This window comes from Pectinophora gossypiella, chromosome 19, assembly GCF_024362695.1.
Source record: "Pectinophora gossypiella chromosome 19, ilPecGoss1.1, whole genome shotgun sequence".
NCBI classification, from domain to species: Eukaryota; Metazoa; Arthropoda; class Insecta; order Lepidoptera; family Gelechiidae; genus Pectinophora; species Pectinophora gossypiella.
The window spans coordinates 3,310,838-3,333,547 of NC_065422.1; the positions used below are offsets into that span (position 1 = coordinate 3,310,838).

General features: G+C 39.4%; 1 protein-coding gene across 1 annotated transcript in view; it reads left to right on the forward strand.

The window, feature by feature from the left end:
* LOC126375490 (probable cytochrome P450 49a1) overlaps positions 1-22,404 on the forward strand; it is a 32,895-nt gene extending 10,491 nt beyond the window's left edge. Inside the window, exons 3-13 of the mRNA XM_050022443.1 lie at positions 1,659-1,829; positions 14,845-15,010; positions 15,353-15,442; positions 15,842-15,958; positions 16,672-16,748; positions 16,868-17,063; positions 18,378-18,525; positions 19,267-19,430; positions 20,057-20,135; positions 20,509-20,712; positions 21,585-22,404. Coding sequence (XP_049878400.1) covers positions 1,659-1,829; positions 14,845-15,010; positions 15,353-15,442; positions 15,842-15,958; positions 16,672-16,748; positions 16,868-17,063; positions 18,378-18,525; positions 19,267-19,430; positions 20,057-20,135; positions 20,509-20,712; positions 21,585-21,692 — 1,520 coding nt within the window. The 3' untranslated portion in view covers positions 21,693-22,404. The remainder of the gene's footprint in view (positions 1-1,658; positions 1,830-14,844; positions 15,011-15,352; positions 15,443-15,841; positions 15,959-16,671; positions 16,749-16,867; positions 17,064-18,377; positions 18,526-19,266; positions 19,431-20,056; positions 20,136-20,508; positions 20,713-21,584) is intronic.
* Positions 22,405-22,710: the final 306 nt, after the last annotated feature.

Consider the following 22,710-nt stretch of genomic DNA (forward strand, 5'->3'; position numbering starts at 1 on the left):
CACTATATACACAGTATATCTCTGCCGATCCTTTTAGGGATGCAGGCGTGATGATATTACTCTAAGATACTTAGTAGTTCTCAATGTCACTATCACGGAACATAAAATACATTATCACTCTCATACTAATTATTTCGTGTTTTGTTTTTAACGTGTAAAGTTATGTTTTCGCATTCACACGTTATACGCGTAAATTACACTCCTGCGCAATGAGTTCATAAAACTAGCTTTTTATTTACTTTATATAGTTTTTTTTGTGAAGATTATTTAAAAAAAAAGCTATTTCAACGATGACACAAATCTATTCAACTCTTTATTAAACACACATTAACAAAAAAAAAACAATTTAAAAAAATAGGTGCAAAAGTCGAGCTTATCTCTAAAAGATATCTCTTCCAGCCAACTCGGCATGGTGTGAAAGAGTAACAAAAGTGGGAAGGCAAAAAATGTACTTAGGTGAGATGAGACAAAAAACAATATCAACGGCTTATGTGGTCTATTGGTTAGTTGTTAGTCTCTCGATCTTGAAGGTCGGATGTCCCGGGTTCGATTCCGTGGGGATATATCACAAAAGTCGAGGTCAGAACACAAAGACTTACTAGACTTAGCGGATACTTCTTTTATTATGACCAGCAACTTGTAATGTACCCTTTTCAATGTCAAATAAAGATTTTGATAATATGAAAGAAAAAACACTTCTTTTTTGGTAAGTAAAATGCACCTACGTTTTAAAAAAATTCAGGCCACATACCTCCTTTCTCCGCACTTTAAAAGGGCCTTGAGGAATTATGTACCGTTGCATTTTTTTTAAAGAGTCAAGATTCCTTTAAACTGGTTATACTTTAGGTGAAAGACCGAAAATATAATTCGCAAAAGAAGCTCAGAAGCCTCCTGGAGTTTTCACAGGCTTCAACCAATCCATTCCTTTGAGGATTTGTACCCGATGTGCAGTCAATCACGTGCAATCCAGGATTACCTGGGGCCTGTTTCATAAAACTGACAATTGTAAATTACAATGTCAATTTGGTGTTCATTACGTAGCTAATATGAAACTGCAAAATATTTGTGATCACTAACTCCGCAATGTACATCAAATTGTCATTGTAATTTACAAGTTTTATTAAACAGACTCTAAGACGGTTCATTATGCGTGCTGTTATTGACTTCGTAAGTACAATTCTTTCCAGAAGCTCAGAAACCTCCTGGGGTTTTCGCAGGCTTCGCAGAGCGACCCCATTCCTTTGTATCCGTTGAGCTGTCACTCCTGTGCATACCAGGATAACATTTTCTTTTCTTCTGCATCCAGTTTTTTTTTCATGTGACTTATTGAAGGTTTGCTGCAAATGGCATTAACTAGGTACTTGGTCTGACAAATCATCCGGTACAAAATTTAAAACAACAGGCCTGAGGACGCCCTGTTGGGCATGAACCTCGGCTCAGGGCGTCGTCTGAGAAAAAAAAAAGTTTTATTTCTGTAAATCTATAACAAACAAGTTACAGGGGCTTCCCTAAAAGTTTCAGAGAGATTTAATCAACCCTACTGGATCGATAGCGATAAACACTGAACGAGGGAAATCTTCGACTACGCCGGCGGGGTCGGTATCGGGGGTTTGAAGTGTAGCTTAGGTCAGGAAATAACTTTAATTTTATTGTTGTAGGAGGTATCCCTCGCTCGTGTCCTGCGCACGGGCAACGCTTACGATCGACGCATGCGGCGCTCGACACGTCAGTGTTCGATACCGTTCCCACGGCCAGACCCTGGGAGGATGTTCCGGGACCAAAGCCTTTGCCACTGCTTGGTAACACTTGGAGATTTGCGCCTTATATCGGTAAGTCAATTTCTTGACGGATTCAACTTAAAGATAAGAAGATAAGATAAGTATTTATTTGGGCAACTTAAGGCACTTGTCCATGGCAACTTTTTGTAGCGATGCAGTCGCGCGTTCGCATCGATATCGTCGCGATATGGTCGCTAGCTGTGTGACCACATAACCACGATGCAAACGCGATACTCTCGTGCTTCTAGTGCGATACAATCGATTCAGCAAGGCGGTTCTACACCCCCGCGCCCTCTTTCCTGCATTCGTTCCCTGATGTAACCCGACACGGTCGCACATTTGCATCGATACAGTCGCTATGCTACAGTGCGTTCATATCGCTAACGACTCTGCTGTGTTTACGAAACGCGCGACTACATCGCTTCAAAAAGGCGAGGGCCTTTTAGAGCCTTGTTTTCTTATTAGTCACTTAAAAAAGACACACTAAAGTAGTTAGGACTGCCTCACCAACAACTGCGTGAAACGTTTCAGCATGGATAAGTCAGTCGTATAAGAAAACACGCAAATGTAAAATACAAACGAAATTTTCAGTAAACGTACTTATAATGAATTAGTAAAGTGTTACTGGGCTCAAAAGGACTGAACGTCATGGATGTGTGCATATATTTTTATTTCCATACATTTCCCCACACATTTCTTCTTGTCAAAATTTACGATTTTAAACTAGGTACTCGATTCTAATATCTCACAATATGAATAGGTACCTACCTACACTAAATATTAAAGAATAGCGCCATGGTATGTGGAGACCACAGCTTACCGCAACGGGAAATATGAAAGAATAATTTATGAAAGAATAAAATAGGTATCTACTAGATACAGAACGGTAGAATCAGAATCAGAATCATTTATTCAACGTAATTATCATGGATAAACTTGTTGAAGGTCAATGTAACATTTTTGAATTTACGTCATTTCGCAAGGTGTTATGGCTGAGGAGAAGAAATGAAAAGAAACTGCAACAGCAAAACTAACTTTCCGCCCTGCATCAATTCGTATCGGGCGCCTACCTCATCCCTTCCGGGTCTTACTTTAGTCACAGAATAATGAATAATACTATGTATAGAACGGCAACTCTCCGCTCCCTCGAACATAGTTTAGACATGAATCGTATGGTGTCAGACATCACACACACAGATGCGCGTGTACGATAACGTCAATGAGTAGTATCTATGTGAAACGGGGTTGTTTGTATGAAGTGTCCGGGGTGTGCTTTAGAATTAATTGCCCGTAAGCTGCTAAGGAGTAAGGCTGCGTTTCCATTGAGACGCGGAGCTGTGCGGAGATGCGCAGGAAGCGACCAATCACCGTGAGGGACAGAGTGACAGAGCGTGTTCGTTTTTCGTTCTCTCGAACGCTGTGATCGGTCAAATCCGCACGTCTCCGCTCTTCTCCGCCCATCTCCGCGTCAGTGGAAACCCAGCGTAAGGCCTAAGGCCGGGTTTCGCGCTACGTCACTCTCTCCCTCACGGTGATTGGTCGATTCCTGCACATCTCCGCTCCTCTCCGCCCAGCTCCGCGTCAATGGAAACGTCAATGGAGCGCGCGAACTATGTCTCGCTCACACTTACGTGTTATTCGGCTCACGGTAAGGATTAATTTTTGCCATGTCATGCTACCATATTTTTGACCAACTTTTGTTCCATTTAAATTGCAAATTGAATGCCAATGTTCTACCTGTTAAACTTGTTATTGTGGCCAATTCTAGGCAAGGCCATTGTCATACTACACTGACGTGATTCGTAACCGTGTAACTTCCATGTTTATGTAAATTGGTAGGCATTTTTATTGGTAAATAAACTCGTGTATGGAAACTAATACTGACCAGTGATTTATGAGCCACACTCTTGTCGGTGTAGCATTCTCCATGCTACTTTTAGGGGAAAATATGGCAGTGGTTTTCCTCTTGCCTTCCGCCCTGCAGTACTCTGTCTGACGCAAGTGTGATGGCGCCCAGAGTATTCTTTTTCAGTTTTTTCAGTCAGAGTATTCTAGAGCTAGGACTCTTGTTCACCACCTCTGAATGGTACTGACAGTTACTGCTGCCCTCTGTTAGATTCCAGGTTACAGTCCCTGTGACTCGCCTCTTCCGTCCTGCATTGCCGTCCGATGACTCCTATCTCCGTCTCTGCAACCGTTGAGGTTTTCACCCGTATTCCTGGGCAAGGGTTCTACGTTATACCCTGTAGGTCTGGATGATTTATATGCTGCAGTAATTATTAATGATCGCTGTCTTTGAAATTTATTTTCATGGTAACCTCCGCCCTTATCTTATTATCTAATTTATTACGAATTTCGTAGATAAACTAACTTCTTTTATATGACATTTTTGAAAAATCAAGTTCTCAAGTGATTTTCAAATCAAGTCAATTCAATTTATTTGGAAAAAACATACAAAAAGGTGGTAAAATAATTTAAGTAGGTACAAATAGTGCTGTGATGCGTTCAGCCTGCATGCAGGCATATAAATATTTAAAAAAATAAATTGGTACATTGAAAAGAAGATATTGCTATTGAAAATTATACAAAATTATTCTTACTTATTACAAAATTTAACTATTTTTGTATTAAAAAATAACAAAACCTCGATTTCTTTCTACTTCTATTAAATTGAAACTAGCTTGCCTATTTCGAGGTTTTATTAAACAAAAAAATACATTCGAATGTGATTTTTCAAAAAGAGGCTTGAGTACGTGGTTTTCACAATAAGTAAGATAAGAAACATTAACTCTATTTAAGTGTTTAAGTTCATCATAAAATAACTTCACAATACTACTTGAGAACACTAGACCTTTTTCATACACTTTAGAGGCTCTTAACAAGCTATTTTGGTGACCTCAGAAAATCGTGAGTCGGATTCAAATTGCGACCTTGTCCTACTAAGCTATGACAAAGAAACAATTATGTAGTAAAGATAATTTGTATGCCATCATAGCGACATCTGACAGTTACGAAAATAATTGCGTTTATTATAAAAAAAACCGAACCGGCGTGCGTGTATGAAACGATTGATGAATTTGGAGGATTTGCTTAGATCCTGTGACAGGATCTAAGCAAACAGAATTCCAATTCCATTCACTACACATTTCTCTTGCTTCCTCCAAATTCATCAATCGTTTCATACACGCACGCCGGTTCGTTTTTTTTTACTATGGATAGTCTTTGCTTATCCCGGTGGAAAATACGTGTTAGTTTATGTATGTATGTATTAAAAAAAAACTTTTTGAGAAGTCAGATTGCGGTTGGCCAAAAGCAAAACACAATAGCGCACACACAAATTAAATAAAAGAAAAAAATCTAGAGTTTAAACTAAACTCACATTCAAGTTCTTAAACATAATAAACAGCCTATATACACAACAAAAAACGAAAATTTACCGTTCCTTCGACACTAGGGTTGGTGATGTCGGTCATTGATCTCAACCCAGTCAAAAAAGATCGGCGATTACTGTTCGACCACCCTGGTATTGATGCACTTAATATAAGCCGTCGCACACGACAGCACTAGACTACAAATGCGCACTGATATTAAGCCATTGAGGATCTTTAAGGGAGCTATTTTAAGAATATACTGACGGTCGCAAATCAATTTATTTATGAAAACATTATGTATGTACGTAAAAATGTATCTCTCCTTCCGAGAAAATGTGAAAGACATACTAACAATACAAGGAATAAAAATAAAATTGCTATTCAAAGTTCTATAATTAAGTAAATGTTGTTTTTTCTACTATGAATGTTGTGTTCACTTGTAATTGGCTTACACATAAGTATTGTTTTACTTTGTTTAATTATGTCCTAACTAAATGTTATAATGTGCATAGCTGTAAGTGAACCATAAATAAATTAAGTAATTAATTAAATTCATCTTTTTTGGGGTTATATATACATTTTTACAATAAAATACCAGATAATATTTTAAATTTGTCAGAAAATAAATTTAAAGCTTATGTGAAGCTTACTTTATGTAATACAGCTTATTATAAGATTAATGATTACCTAAATGATAAAAATGTCAGGTATTGAATGTGTTCCTCTAGTTATTAAATAACTTGTAATGTGCCCTCATTGGTTTAAAAGATGTGTTGCTGTTTCTTGTCATTTCTTCTCCTCAGCCATAACACCTTGACGTAAATTCAAAAATGTTACATTGGCCTTCAACAAGTTTATCCATGATAATTACGTTGAATAAATGATTCTGATTTCTGATCAACAATAGTACTGTTGGGGCATAATATCTCTACCGGAAATATAGGACACAGCTTTAGGACTTAGTCCTTTTAGACCCTCCGTTGTCATTCACTACTTGGGCGGACAAGTGACGCACGCTTAGGGCTCTCACCCGTCACTTAATAATAAATTCAAAGCAAGTACAAATGCAGTCAAATTAGTAGCGTTACATCTTTCTAAACCCGGCCTGATGGGACTGCCTCGATGAACTTTGAATACTTAATGTGACGTATTATGACGACATGGACTGGACTACATTGCACAGTTTTATGACGACGTTAATACTAAATGGATTTCGACAATGAGCGTAATAATTGCAACTGAAGGCGTGTTAGCCCAAATCGCACTCCGGACACTTTATACAAAATACCTCGTTTTATACAGACATTACACATTGACGTTATCGTACACGCGCATCTGTGTATGTGACGTTTGACGCCATACGAATGAGGGCGTGTGAGGTAAACCTAGCTCAGTTACTGCTGCGGAGCGGAGAGTTGCCGTTTTGTACGTAGTATTTATTCTATGCCCAAATGGTAGTACATACATACATACATAAACTCACGCCCGTAATCCCAAATGGGGTGGGCAGAGCCACAAGTAATCAAAGACAACTTGCAGCCACTGTTGATACGAAGTCCTAAGATGGATAAAATCCAAATGGTAGTGCTTAGTCAAAAAGATCTAAGAGTAACTTATAGACGACTAGGTCAATTCCTTCTAAGACAAGACATTCGCTTTCTCTTTCGTTTGTTCCATGTAAGCTATTCTTAGTCTTCCCCTTCCTTTTTTCATTCTATATTCCTCTTTATGACGTTTTTATCATGGCTTGACATATTCTCCTTCTGTTGTGGATATATGAGTAGTCGATAAGCGATAGCCCAATGTACATAGGGCAATGATGATGACAATTAATGATTTACAAATCCGCGGTAGGTATACTTGATTGCTACTGCACTCCATAACATGCAACATTTTTGCGCGCAGTATTGCGTCGGCGACTGAATAATTGAGGGCAACGCACTGTACGGTGACCATTTATTTTGATATATAAATAGGACATTATCGAGAAAGAAGCGCTTAAACGTCAGGTCAGGATAGCAGCAAGTTGAATCCTGTGGTCTGTTTACCGCAACCATGGTATAAAAAGACTAGGTATGCTCAATCCTATGACAAGCCGCCATTGCTAGACCATTGATGACGTAAGTGTTACCACTGTGTTACCATTAAATTGGTATCTCCTACATTCCAAGGACAAAATTGAAAATTAAATGAATTATTGACTAATGTATTTAATTACTATTACTTGTTTCATATATAAAAAATATCTCTCTCTCTCTCTATTTAAGAGCTGCGCTCTTGTCGGTGGAGTAACCGCCATTCCTCTCTTCTTCCCGCCAAAACCTTCACCTCCCGATACGACACGACCTGCACCTTCTCTTTTATTTGTTTCATAAATGTTATCCTAGCTCTACCCCTTCAATATTTCTTTCAATAATGTTAAAAAAATATATATATTATACTATATATACTATTGGAGAGCTCTGTGCGCTGTAAGGTTTGCGGATGAGTGGAGTGTTAAGTTTTAGTATGCAATATTTGCTCATACATGTATGGCGCGCGTTTCGTGCTCACTTGGCCCTTCCAATCTCTTTCTCTTTGTAGAACTGGCGCTTATTAAAAAAAAAACATTACTAGCAATTGTATGTTCCATACACGTTCCATATAATGAATTGCCCATAGTATCTGAGATAGCATCTGTCATTGCCTTTGAAGCCATTGTTGAATGATTTTACGTAAAGATTACGCATTCGTTATGCATGCGTTCCGTTCTTGATATGAGATGGAAAGAAAACATTATAATGTAAGTACCATGTTGGTTATTATTCGAAACTCGCACGCCACGGTTGCGCCACCAACGAAATGAATGTACCGTCTTTATTTACTCCTAACCGAGTGTGTTAACATAAACACCATGTAATTGGTTCTCTACGACCTCCGTGGTCCAGTGGTTGAGTGTTGGGCTCAAGATCCGGAGGTCCCGGGTTCGATATATCACAAAAATTACTTTGTGGTCCCTAGCTTGGTTAGGACATTACATGCTGATCACCTGATTGTCCAAAAGGTGATTCGTGCTTCGGAAGGCACGTTAAGCCGTTGGTCCCGGTTACTACTTACTGATGTAAGTAATTAGTCGTTACATGAGCCATGTCAGGGGCCTTTGGCGGCTCAATAGTAACCCTGACACCAGGGTTGATGAGGTACCACCTCACAACCCACACGATAGAAGAAGATTGGTACTCTATATTCACTGTATCCACAGTTTGGCTCAATAGTAACCCTGACACCAGGGCTGATTTGGTTGTTCGTTGACTTCAGAACCCACAGGACAGAACAGGAAGAAGTATCCACAATTCCACAAAATTTCCGATCGAAGGGTAACCCTACACATGCATCGCGCCACTGGTTTTCCACTCACCACGGAAATTTGAAATGGTATGTCGTTTCCTAAAGGTCGATGTGAGAAAATGATTTATTGAAATAAGGATAGTATACTAAACCCGCGCCGCCGGTCCCACTTATGCTGGAGATAAAAAAATAAAAATTTTAGCAAAAAAAAGAAAAAAAGCAATAAATAAATTTACTTCGCACAAAGTAATAAGTACGTATCTTCAATTAGTTAATTAATTTTACAATTCTGAAGTCCAATATTTAATAATATTAAATCTACTTAACAGCCTCCGTGGTCTAGTGGTTAGAGCGTTAGGCTCACGATCTGGAGGTCCGGGTTCGATTCCCGATGGGGACATTGTCGAAATCACTTTGTGAGACTGTCCTTTGTTTGGTAAGGACTTTTCAGGCTTGAATCACCTAATTGTCCGAAAAAGTAAGATGATTCCGTGCTTCGGAGGGCACGTTAAGCCGTTGGTCCCGGCTATTAGCCGTAAAAACACCTCCACCAACCAGCATTGGAGCAGCGTGGTGGAGTATGCTCCGTACCCCGTCCGGTTGATGGAGGGGAGGCCTGTGCCCAGCAGTGGGACTTATATAGGCTGTTTATGTTATGTTATTAAATCTACTTAATATTTGTGAACGATATCATAAAACACAACATAATAAGCTCAGTGTCAGAGTATAGACATGCAACGCATCATATTACCCTCTGCGCTATTCGCACAATCTTCGTAATGTGTAGAAAGTTTGAGGTTGCTCCATTATCAGCGATAAAGCGTCAATCATCATTTTATTATGGCGTATCCCTCTAGCGTTTATTTGGTTTTGACAGTCTCTTCTTAACGTGTCGATGGCAAACTATCGGCCCAAAACTTGGCAACAAGTACGGCGCTATCTGCAGCGCTCATCAGATCCTCCTGCGTGCAGGTGTTCGGGCGCGCAGGATACGATGTAAGATGTTCCATCGTTTGGGGAACAGTGCCGCAGTGGTTTTCACAGTGTTCACTTCCTTTATTATTTAAAGAGTCTTAGGCATGTACTTTAGGAGCTCGGTGGCGCAGCGGTAAACGCGCTCGGTCTGCGATTGTTGAAGTTAAGCAACTTTCGCAAAGGCCGGTCATAGGATGGGTGACCACAAAAAAAAAGTTTTCATCTCGAGCTCCTCCGTGCTTCGGAAGGCACGTTAAGCCGTTGGTCCCGGCTGCATTAGCAGTCGTTAATAACCATCAATCCGCACTGGGCCCGCGTGATGGTTTAAGGCCCGATCTCCCTATCCATCCATAGGGAAGGCCCGTGCCCCAGCAGTGGGGACGTTATGGGCTGATGATGATGATGATTATTTTATGTAGATACAATTATTATAATGTATTTCGTATATTGCACCTCCCGCAGCTATTCTTATACTACCTCTGGGTTGGCTGGAAGAGATTTCTCTTAGAGATAAGTCCTCCCTTGTAAACGTCCATTTCATGTTTGTGATGTAACTAGTTGTTGTGTTTTGTAGTGGGTTTTTTTTAATCGTTCTTTTACTAAAACTAGATGAAGTTGTTTATTGCTTGTTACTAACTTCTATGGAACAATATTATAATATAATAATTAAAGCACATAATAACGTTTAAATGGGGATATGAGACTCCATTCCAATCTCATCAGTCATCCCGTGATCATGGCACTTGCAACAGTGTCGAAATATCGGGAGTCTCATATCCCCATTTAAACGCGGTAAGAACCCGTTATTATGTGCTTTAATTATGATAATAACCGCGTAAACTTAAAACAATTCTATGGAACATGTCCGAAATAAACTCTTATTATTTTTTTTTTTTAAGTGCAATAAAGTATATATAAGATTCCCAAGTTGTTCGGCCAAGTAGGCCACGCATGATAATCAAAACATTATCAGGCCTGGAATTAAAAATCAATATTGCTCTTACAGTATTGCCAGACTTAGGTAAATAAAAAATAATAATAGGTAAATCAATTCAAAAAGAAAATTTACTCAGTCACAATCGCTGGCAGTCGGACGAGTCTCAAAGACGTCGTATAATCGACTTTTAATGACCCAGTAATGTTCGTTTGTATTAGGTTTTTATATTTCAGTTTCAAATGCGTCGTGGATGAGCATTATAATACACATGGTATATATAATACCAGGTATGCTCAATCCTAAGATACGTAGTCGCCATTGCTAGCCCATTGATGACGTAAGGCTGCCCCCACATTGGGCGTTGGCCGAGCGTACGCGTTTCCTGAGCGTGCTGCCGGCGTCGGCGCGGCGCGGGCGTCGCGTCAGCGCGCCGTCTGTGGGGCGCGGGCTTCGCGTTGTCCAGCGCCGCACAAGCGCTGCGTGAACGCCGCGCAGACGCCGCGCTTACGTCGCGTTCCACGGGCGACTGACTGACTGACTGAGATGCTAGCGGGCGCGGGGGGGAATGTGTGCGGGGGGCACGGGCGGCCGAACGCCCGTGGAACGCGACGTAAGCGCGGCGTCTGCGCGGCGTTCACGCAGCGCTTGTGCGGCGCTGGACAACGCGAAGCCCGCGCCCCGCAGACGGTGCGCTGACGCGACGTCCGCGCCGCGCCGACGCCGGCAGCACGCTCAGGAAACGCGTACGCTCGGCCAACGCCCAATGTGGGGGCAGCCTAAGTGTTACCACTGTGTTACCATTAAATTGGTATCTCCAACATTCCAAGGACGTAGATTTTATTATCGAAAATTAAATGAATTACCGACTAATGTATTTAATTACTATTATTTGTCACATATATAAAAATCATTGAAACTAAGTAAATCTTTTACTTTTCAAAATTTCCTTGCAAAGTAAATGTAAAAACATTGGTCGTGGGTAATTTCTTTTTTACAAAATGGCAACGCAGCGTGGGATGACGTCAGCTGGGCTAACCTTGAAATGTTAGCTGTCACTTTTGAGCATACCTGGTTTTCTTATACCATGATAATACATACATTGAGTTACGCCCTAGAAGACAATTTCTAGTCCCACTTGGTAGTCTTCTCTTCACTCGTGAGGGTTGTGAGGTCAATGACCGATCTCATCAACCCTGGTGTCAGGGTTACTATTGAGCCGCCAAAGGCCCCTGACATGGCTCATGTAACGATTACTTACTTACATCAGTAAGTAATAACCGGGACCAACGGCTTAACGTGCCTTCCGAAGCACGGATCATCATACTTTATGGACATTCAGATGATCAGCCTGTAATGTCCTAACCAAACTAGGGATCACAAACTGATTTTTTTGATATGTCCCCATCGGGATTCGAACCCGGGACCTCCGGATCGTGAGCCCAACGCTCAACCACTGGACCACGGAGGCCGTCAAAATGATTATATTATTACTTTCTCAATATTTTTTTTTCAACTGTAGTACTGTTAAATATGTACAAGGATGTAATAACTGGCACATTTTCAAGCTGCCTTACAACTTTCGGACCGCTATTTAAAATGCCAAAGCCAGCTGCACTGGGACAACTTTCAAAAATACTTTTCTTTTTTTCCGTACATGGGACGCAGTTATTCGAAATTCAAACTTTTTTTATTGGTAACTTTTTTGTGTCTGCCAAATGAAAGATAGTTTAACATAAAATATGCCTCACAAGGAACACAGGCCAACAGCCCGGTCATATGAAATTTTTCTTCATCTTTTTCTATCGTGTGGGTTGTGAGGTGAATTACCAACCCCATCAACCCTGGTGTCAGGGTTACTATTGAGTTGCCAAAGACCCATGTAACGACTACTAACTTACCAGTACGGTAATTCACGGATCATTTTTCTTCATGTTAATTTCCTGAAGGCTTAAGCCATTTCTTATCTTCTTCTCTTTGTCTGCAAGGCCGAAGCCATTACTTCTGTTTGCTTTATTTGTCTTCAGTAAGGACAGAGAGACAGACAGAGGACAGCAGTAACTATCAGTACTATTCAGAGGCGACGTAGTCCTACTACGGCTTTGAAATAAACTACTCTGGGTGCCATGCCTCTCGCGTCAGACAGAGTACTGCGGGGCGGAAGGCAAGAGGGAAACCATTGCCTTATTTTTCCTAGAAAAGTAGCATGGATAATGCTACAGCGACAAGAGTGATAGTATATACACTCCTCGCCAGTTATGTTTAAGTCCCATATAATAGGGAGCGAGCCTAAGCTGCTGGAACCGTCGCTTTTCACCTCAAGAGCCTCTAGATCATAACCCATGTGTTTCTCACATCGTACTGCGTTTGATATTCAATAAATAGTCCCTGTGGTCCTGTGGAACACCAGCTTGCTTCCACAACTGGGAGCGTTCGAACCCGGAACCGGACTTGCCCCAATTAATTATTAATTTGTCTTAAGTGCAGTTTTCACTAATACGAGTTACAGTTGGCTCGACCATTACGGACGGCGATACGGCTCACCACAGGCAGAGGGATATAGGCATGACTCCTCTCTATCTATGTTTAAGTCCACAGTAATAGGGGGCGAGTCATTATCATTAATTGGTAGAAAGCACTACCTTATTTTACGTAAAAAAGGTAGCATGGAGAATGCTACACGGCTCTTAAATTATGATGTGGGAGGGAGCGGAGAAAAACATCCAAGCCCAATTCCCACTGATTATTTTTTAAAGTTTTACGGTTTTACAACAAATGCACTTAAATATTATTTTTGAGTAATTTAGAAAAAACCATTTCTAGTACCACGCGCACACACACTTCCGCCATCTTTTTTAATCTCCCGTCCCTTTCACTCCTTACCTCTCACTCTTCCGCTATATTCAGTTCCTTCCGTCTTCGCTCGTATCTTCCCTCCTTCTCGTACATCTGTTCCTCGCATATCCTGTTTCTCTGTCTTTCAATTCCGTCTCATTCCTTCTCCTTTATCTTACCATCATCTTACTCTCTTACACCTCAAACACCTACACACACTCATACCCCACATGATAATACATACACTATTTGCCAGCTATGTTTAAGTCCCATGTAACAGGGGGCGACCCTATGCTACTAGAACCGTGGCGTACCAACCTCAAGAGAGTCTACTTTATAAACTTTACTCATTCTGTGAAACCAACTTCACTTGCGATTGTCACATCATACACCGTTTGAATAACGTGCCAAACGAATCGTGAACGATATTGTTTTTATCAGTTTTAGCCATCAGCCATCAGTTCTATTGATCAATATCTCAGACATTAATTGGCTCGAATACTTATGAAGATTAATCTTTAGAAAATTGTTTGGTAATGACAGAGTTTACTTTTTTTTTCTTATAAAGAATACGTACTTAATAAAATTCCAGTCCTGTGTAAGGTCTATGGACATCTACTTGAGTATTTACTTATTTACTTTTGCCAAACATGAGGCAGTGATTTTTTGACAATATCGCCATTAGACCATGGGGGGAGGTTTAATTATGTCACCAGTAGACCAATGCACAATGGCGGCGAAGATAAACTATGTCACCAGTACACCAAAGGGAGGAAGCTAAATTATGTCACCAGTAGACCAATGGGGAGAGACTAAACTTTGTCGCCAGTAGACCAATGGGGAGATACTAAACTATGTCACCAGTAGACCAATGGAGAGAGACTAAACTATGTCACCAGTAGACCAATGGGGAGAGACTAAACTATGTCACCAGTAGACCAATGGGGAGAGACTAAACTATGTCACCAGTAGACCAATGGGGAGAGACTAAACTATGTCACCAGTAGACCAATGGGGAGAGACTAAACTATGTCACCAGTAGACCAATGGGGAGAGACTAAACTATGTCACCAGTAGACCAATGGGGAGAGACTAAACTATGTCACCAGTAGACCAATGGGGAGAGACTAAACTATGTCACCAGTAGACCAATGGGGAGAGACTAAACTATGTCACCAGTAGACCAATGGGGAGAGACTAAACTTTGTCACCAGTAGACCAATGGGGAAAGACTAAACTTTGTCACCAGTAGACCAATGGGGAGAGACTAAACTATGTCACCAGTAGACCAATGGGGAGAGACTAAACTATGTCACCAGTAGACCAATGGGGAGAGACTAAACTATGTCACCAGTAGACCAATGGGGAGAGACTAAACTATGTCACCAGTAGACCAATGGGGAGAGACTAAACTATGTCACCAGTAGAACAATGGGGTGGGAGGTTAAACTATGTCACCAGTAGATCAATGGGGAGAGACTAACCTATGTCACCAGTAGACCAATGGAGAGAGACTAAACTATGTCACCAGTAGACCAATGGGATGGGAGGCTAAACTATGTCACCAGTAGACAAAAGGGGTGGGAGGCTGAACTAGGTATAACATTTTTTTTTTATTTTCCAGGTAACTATTCCGTAGAGCACGTAGACAAAGTGTGTCTCTCTCTCCGGGAGCAATACGGCAACTGTGTGAAGATTGCCGGTCTTCTCGGTAGACCAGACATGCTGTTCGTGTTTGATGCCAGCGAGGTGGAACGCGTCTTCAGAATCGAAGACGCCGCGCCCCACAGGTAAACGGTTAGGGCGTTGGTCTCTCGATATGAAGGGCCCGGTTTCGATTCCTGGTTGGGTCAACAAAATGACAAAATTACGTCACTTTGATTAGGACATTCTAGGCTGATCTCTCCATTGTCTGAAAGTAAGATGATTCTGTGCTTCGGAAGGCCCAAAAAAGAGAGAATTAAAAAAATGTAAGAATTTCACTGCTTTGCAAAATATTGTTAGGTATTGCATTTTAAATTAGGTAAGTTTTAATGGCCATTAAAAAACTGAAGTTGAGGTTGCCAATTTATTTTTTATAAAGAGACCAACAGAATTGCTTTTTAATATATAATGTGTTCCAAAATTTTCAGACCTTCAATGCCATCGTTGAATTACTACAAGCATGTGTTGCGAAAGTCGTTTTTTGATGCCGAGGAAAATTGTGCCGGGGTCATAGCAGTGTAAGTACCCTTACGTTTTATTAACAAGTTTAAATTCATATTTCGAATCTTTTTGTTCGATCCTGACTCGATTGATTGTTTTATTATTATAACGCTTTACCACGCGTTATTCTTAATTTAAATTATTAAAAATATTGTGAGAAAATTGGGTCATTATACACTTTCTTTTGTTTCATTTGTTTTTAAAATTAGAATTTTATTTTTATAGTTTTTATTTTGATTTAGATACGATGTTTTATTTTAGATATTTTTTAACACTAGCATAGTTCTTTAAAGTCGTTGCTTTACTCACAAAATGAACCATGTGAAGTTTTAATAATCTATTCTCATTAAGTATTGTTCCTTTGGTGCAATGAAGTTATGTAGTGAATGGTTTAAACTTTTTTTTGACATTTTCAGTCATGGCGCCTCCTGGGCAGGTTTCAGAACAAAAGTATCTAAAGTGGCTTTAAGCACAAGCGCTGCAGCCCAATATACGCTGCCGGTGGCTGAAGTAGCGGATTGTTTTGTCAATAGGTGAGTCAAGAGGATCTTATACATATATAAGATCACGCCTATTTCCATTTGGGGTAGGCATAGACCGCTGAATTCCACTTAGGTACCTACTACGATTCTGACACACAACATAAATGTATACTAGTATATATACACAAACACAATTAAGTAGTCATAAACTCACGACAATTTAAGCAGAGACTGTGGAATTCCATTTGATCAGATTTTGATATAAAAAATAAATAAAACAATATCTAAGTATATAGAAAAAATGGGTATCTATAGAAAAATAAAATAAAAAAAATATTTAGTAATATGTGAGTAATATAATTAAAATACGAAATTTACGTTCAAGAATCTATGTTGTGCCAACCCCATTTACGGTGGTACCTACTAATAAACTAACCTCGGCTTCGAGACTGCTCTCAAGATCAAGTCAATGTGACAGTTCTTATATAAAAACAGGGGCTTGAGCATCATATTGAGGGCAGTCTCAGTTGAGATTAGTTTATTAATACCACCCTTAGAGTGAAATAAGAGCGTGGGGATGTTCGGTCACGAGCATTTATATGTATACACTTTGGTACCATGTCACATTAACTTTTTTGACAAATTGAACTGTAAGTCTCACTAAATGTCAAATATGTTAGTACGACAGAGTCCTAAAGTGGGTACATTGTGTTGCTCATGACTGTTCATGACATACATTTTGACACTGTCACATTTTTTCTCAGGATACGAGACATTCGAAATGCAGATTTGGAGACTCCCGACGATTTTCTTAATGAAGTTCACAAATGGTCTTTGGAATGTAAGTAGGATTACAGGGTAATCTTCTTCTACTATCGTGTGGGTTGTGTGGTGATTCGAAATTAATTCAATAATACTTGTGCTACATTACTTGAACTAACATTTACAATACTCTTCCAGCTCTTGGTCTTATAGCGCTGGACACGAGACTAGGATGCTTCGAAGCCAACGAGGGTTCAGAGAGCCAGCGGCTTATAGATGCCGTCAACACATTCTTCCTATGTGTCGGACAGCTGGAGCTGAAAGCACCATGGTGGAGAATATACCCCACCGCTATGTTTAAACGATATGTCGCTTCTCTCGATACTATTCTCAGGTGAGTAAAAAAAAAAAAAACATAAAAATTGTATGTGTGTGTGTATGATAGGGCGCACATGCGTGCGAGCGCGCGTACTTGCATACATGCGTGAGAATGTGCGTGCTTGCATACACGCTTGTGTATGTGCGTGCTTGCGTACATGCGTGTGTATGTGCGTATTTGCATACATGCGTGAGAATGTGCGTACTTGCATACATGCGTGAGAATGTGCGTGCTTGCATACATGCGTGCGTATGTGCGTACGTCTGTACGTACTTGCGTGCGTACCTTCGTGCATGCTTTCATGCATGCATTTCATGCATGTACGCTTAAGTAGTATTTTATCTTTGTTTCTTTTTTGTTCTCGAAGAATAATGACAATTCCATCGTGATTTTTGTTTTTAGCAGTTACTTTTGATTAACACGCTCGTCTCGGCTTTACAAGTGCTGCGGGTTCAAGTACCGTCCGAGTCAGAATTTTTTCGATTTAAATTTTCTCTTTGTGAATTCTATCGTGCTTTATTCTACTAAAACCTAAATTAAAACAAGTGTTATCATCTTGTCGCGTCTACGTATAAACGCATACGCATGTATAAAGGTATAAGTATAGGCAGATAGTTTCTTAGTACTTTGATATGACTAAGTCGCAGAAGACTTTCCTACTGAAGTAAGTTTAATTATAAACCAAACAGAGTATTTTTCACTAATACATCTTTCAATAATTATGGAGAAGGACAGGAGTGACTGCTGTTGTATCTAGTTGCTCATATTTACAAATACAATATACTTTATTGCACACAACATGCAAAACAAGTTTTAGACAAAACATACACGAAAGATACAGTACAATCTGGCGGCCTTATTGCTAAGCAGCAATTTCTTCCAGGCAACCAGTGGTAACAAAGAAACATTTATCATAATTTATTTTTATGTTTTCATATTTCTAAGATTTGTCAATTTTTTTTTCTCAGGCATCACGCCTTACATGTTTTTTTATTGTTTACAAAAATCTATTTTAATCTAGCATAACTGCAGTATATCATAATACAGGATCGGAGAGGGTAGTGGAAAATTGAGGAGGCACAGATATTAGAAAGTATTCTGTTCTGGAGGCCTGTACACGGTCACGAGCATTAATATGTATACACTTTGGTACCATGTCACATTAACTTTTTTCACAAATTGAACTGTAAGTCTCACTAAATGTTAAATATGTTAGTGCGACAGAGTCCTAAAGTGGGTACATTATATTGCTCATGACTGTATTGAGCCCAGCAGTGGGATGATGCAAGCTGATTAATGATGATGAATGTATCATGAAAACGTTTTCAGTGTAACTCTAAGCCACGTAGAGCGAGCATTGGAAGAGATTGAGCGAGGCAGCGGCAGCCAGTCCCTGCTGCAGGACTTGGTGGCGGCTGCGGGGGGCAAGGTGGCGGCCGTCGCGGCCCTTGACATGTTCCTTGTGGGAATAGACACGGTATGACACGTTTTCGTTGCATGTAATAAAAAAAACAAAAAAATAAAAAAAAAAAACCTTCAAAATTGGCATACATAATATATTATAGGTAGTTACCTATAATATTATGGTTTCGTTGCATGTAATAGAAAAAAAACCAAAATTCTTCTTCAAAATTGGCATACTCGCACATATACAATTATTACCTTCTTGCATGTAATAAAAAAAAAACAAAAAAAAAATTCCTCAAAATTGGCATACATAGATAGCGCTTTTTGCCTTTTTTATATTAATAACTTCTGTTGAGGTCTGGTCTTGGAATTATACGCCCAACTTGAGATTATACGATTTTTTGGCAATGCGTATGATGCTTGTTACACAGAGCTAGAGAAAGTGACAGAGTAAAAAAATAAATTAACCAACAAAAAAAAATATTTTAGTTGGCATTGCAACCACTTTTATTTTATTTTTTTATTAACTAGTTCGTACATATACTTCATACAAACACTCGGCCATACGCACATGCATCTGCAGCACCCTTACACATACACACACCCTCACACACCTGGGATTAGAACCTGGGACCTCCGGATCGAGAGCCCAATGGATCCTGGATCACAGACGTCGTTGATCCACTGATTTTTTGTCTTCTTTAAAAATAACCGCCTGCGAAAAAGCTCATAGCAAATACGCTTCTAAAGAGTAATAGTGTACAAATAGCGTAAGGAAACTCATATATTGATTTTTTTTTCTTTTTTCCAGACTTCAAACGCAGTTGCATCTATTCTATATCAATTGTCATTACGTCCCGAAGTACAAGAAAAACTGTATGAAGAAATAAATAGGGTTTTACAAGGAAAACCCCTGAAACCGGGTGACATAAACCAGATGCCCTATTTAAAAGCCTGTGTAAAAGAAGTGTTAAGGTATTTATTTAATCACACATGAATTTGTAATAACACACATATATATAAACTCACGCCTATTTTTCACTGGGGTAAGCAGAGAATTCCATTTGCTTCGACCCTGATAAGTACACTTCTCTTGCTTCCTTACCATTCATCAATCGTTTCATACACGCACGCCGGCTCAGAATAGATCGTACTGAAACTTTCCTAGGACATCTCCAATAGGCTAATTTCCAACTAGTCAAATCAATTACTTTTTACTATACGTCAAAACACGTAATTACTATGGAATTTGTATGAAAAAGCACACTGTGACGTCACAGAAAAACGTGACAAAATGTCGCACTTATTATTACGGATGTCTTGATTAAAATTGAGAAATAAGTTAAATATAAAAAAGAAAACGTTTTTTCTCAGTTTTAAGTCTGTCTTAATTTAGTATTTCATATTTTATCTTTGACCTAGGAAACTACCCAATTCCCAATAAGGACATGTAAAAAGTCACTAAACAAGGGACAATGAATGAATTGGTTGATTTTCTGAAAATAAAATGACTCCATGCTTTGAAAGGCACGTCAAGCCGTTACTTTTGTTTGGAGAAGCAGTAGCTCTAAAATTGTATTAAAAAAATGGTCTCTTTGCAGAATGTATCCAGTTGTGATTGGCAACGGACGTCAACTTACCAAAGATACTGTTATTTGTGGTTATAATATACCCAAAGGCGTAAGTTGAGAGTTTTTGGTGATAATTGAAATTGTTTTTTTTTTTCTAATCTTGTTATTAAGTTTTACACGTGTGGTGCGGTACACACACTAAACAACTGTATTATATAATTTTGTACCTACCTAATTACTTAATTATAATATTTAGTTAGATGTTATAATATTATTATAATAAGGCACCTAGTGTCGCCTCTTTTATATTGCCGTGCCCTTGCAGGGCGTCACATGTACCTTTTTACTATGTTCCACTATTAAATATGATCTGTGGTTCCACCTTAATTTATGTTTGTGACATGCAATAAATGAATATGAATAATTATTTTCCTTTATTGAGCAATTTTTTTTATAAAATCATCTAATTTTATTATTTTCAGACCCAAGTGATATTCCAGCACTACGTAATGGGCAATTCTGACCAGTATTTCTCTGAAGCAGCGGAATTTAAACCGGAGCGGTGGTTGAGACGCTCGTCTGTGCTGAACCACCACCCTTTCGCTTCCCTTCCGTTTGGTTTCGGCAAGAGAATGTGCCTGGGCAGGCGATTTGCTGAGCTGGAGATCCACACTGTGATAGCTAAGGTAGAATATTGCCCTGTAGTCCAGTGGTTGAGCGTGGATCAGAGGAGGTGCTGGGTTCGAATCCCGGTGGGGACATTTAACAAAAAGCGCTCTATAATCCTTACTTTCATTAGGACATTACAGGTGATCACCCGATTGTCCGAAAGTAAGAAGATCCGTGATTCGTAAGCCATGATAAGCTAGTTCCGGTTACTACTTACTGGTGTAAGTACGTAGTCGTTACATGAGCCATGCAGGGACCTATTGCGGCTCAATCATAACCTTGACACCAGGGTTAATGAGATTGGTATTCCACCTCACAACCCACACGATAAGAAGTGCTACTTGCAACAGGACTTTCAACACCAGGTTTTGCAAGTCACCCTCGCGCCCATGCAAGAGCCCATGCTAACACAAGCTTAAATGTGAACCACACATATGACAGCTAACTGATAGGAATGCAGATAAATTGTTGGATTTATAGGCATATTCAGGGATATGGCTGTTGTATGGGTGGTCCATATTAATATTATTTTCTAATTGTTTTCTTTTTTGTTCCTTTTTCTTTTTGTTAGAAATTAAGACAATTATATTATGTAAGTTAGGTACGCCGTAACTGTGATTTACATCAGATCTCTATATATATCATCATCATCAATTTAAGAGCCACGCTCTTGTCGGTCGGTCTATATATATAATTAGAGTTAATTAGTATAATGCATAAATGTAAACCATGTGGCAGTACTAATTAAATAAATAAAAAAAAAAAAATAAGGGTTTTGCCGTCGACGGATACGTCCGGGACATAATCATCATCATCAATTCTAATGTGAAACGGGATTTTACTTTGTCTTGAAATAATAAAAAAATAATTAAACCCATTTATTTTTCAGATGGTGCAAGCGTTCAAAATGGAGTATCACCAAGAACCTTTGGATTACCACGTCCATCCCATGTACACGCCTAATGGTCCAATTCGTCTAAAGCTCATTGAACGATAGACAGACGACTACACTTAGATTAAATTTTGTATAAAATATTATTTTGTGAGATTGGGCCCGACATGTTTGTGGCATTCACGAACTTGGACGCTTGCGAATACGCGGAAAAATGAAAAGAGGAATCTCCCTGGCTTTTGCCCAGCAGTGGGATCTTGTAGGCTAGATTAGATTATTTTGTAAGTTACTGTACCATGTAAGTCAAGTACGTCGTCGAATAAAGACTTTATTATATTTAGGCACAAGTTGTATTTAACTTTTATGGACACTATGACACTTGGGGTAGGATACGACCACGGCTATAGACGTAATGTCTTTCTTCTTCTCTCGTGTGCGTTATTAGGTGGATTACTAACCTCTTCAACTCTGCAACCTTGCAGACTCTGCACGGTATCCGCTCCGCGCGCTGCGCGAATCATATCCAGGGATTCGGCCAATAGACGGAGCGAATGCTATCTAAGTGGATAGAAGTCGTACGACTATTGATCGGAGGCCTCGATATAATTCGCGCCGCGCGCGTTGCGGGTGCCGTGCCGCGAGGGCTGGTAGTGTCCTTGAAAGTGACTATTTATTTATTTGTTTAAAGTGTTTTGAATGATATTAAATTAGATAATCGGTACCAATGTATGAGTCTATTAAAAGTGTACTCAACTTTTTTGAATTAATTATAAACTCATAATTTAAGATGTTCAATAAATATTTGATAAGGACTTCACACTAGTATTTCTTTTCCCTAAATATATAAAAAAATCATGAACAAAATAAAAATGAGATTTAAATTGGTCCATGCCATTGCCAACATGTTGCTTTAAAAATGTGATAAAGTCAAAAATGCTTTTAAAATTGTTTTGCAATTTGGCTGTAAAAACGAGAATTTAGTGTGTGGGGTCTAAAATGGAAACATTGAAGTAATTCATCTAAAAATCAATGTGTCTTATTTGTGATAATTAATTAGAGGGGTTGCTACCAATATAGACGGCGATAAAGCTCGTCACCTACCACTTTGGTCTAACAGAAAGTT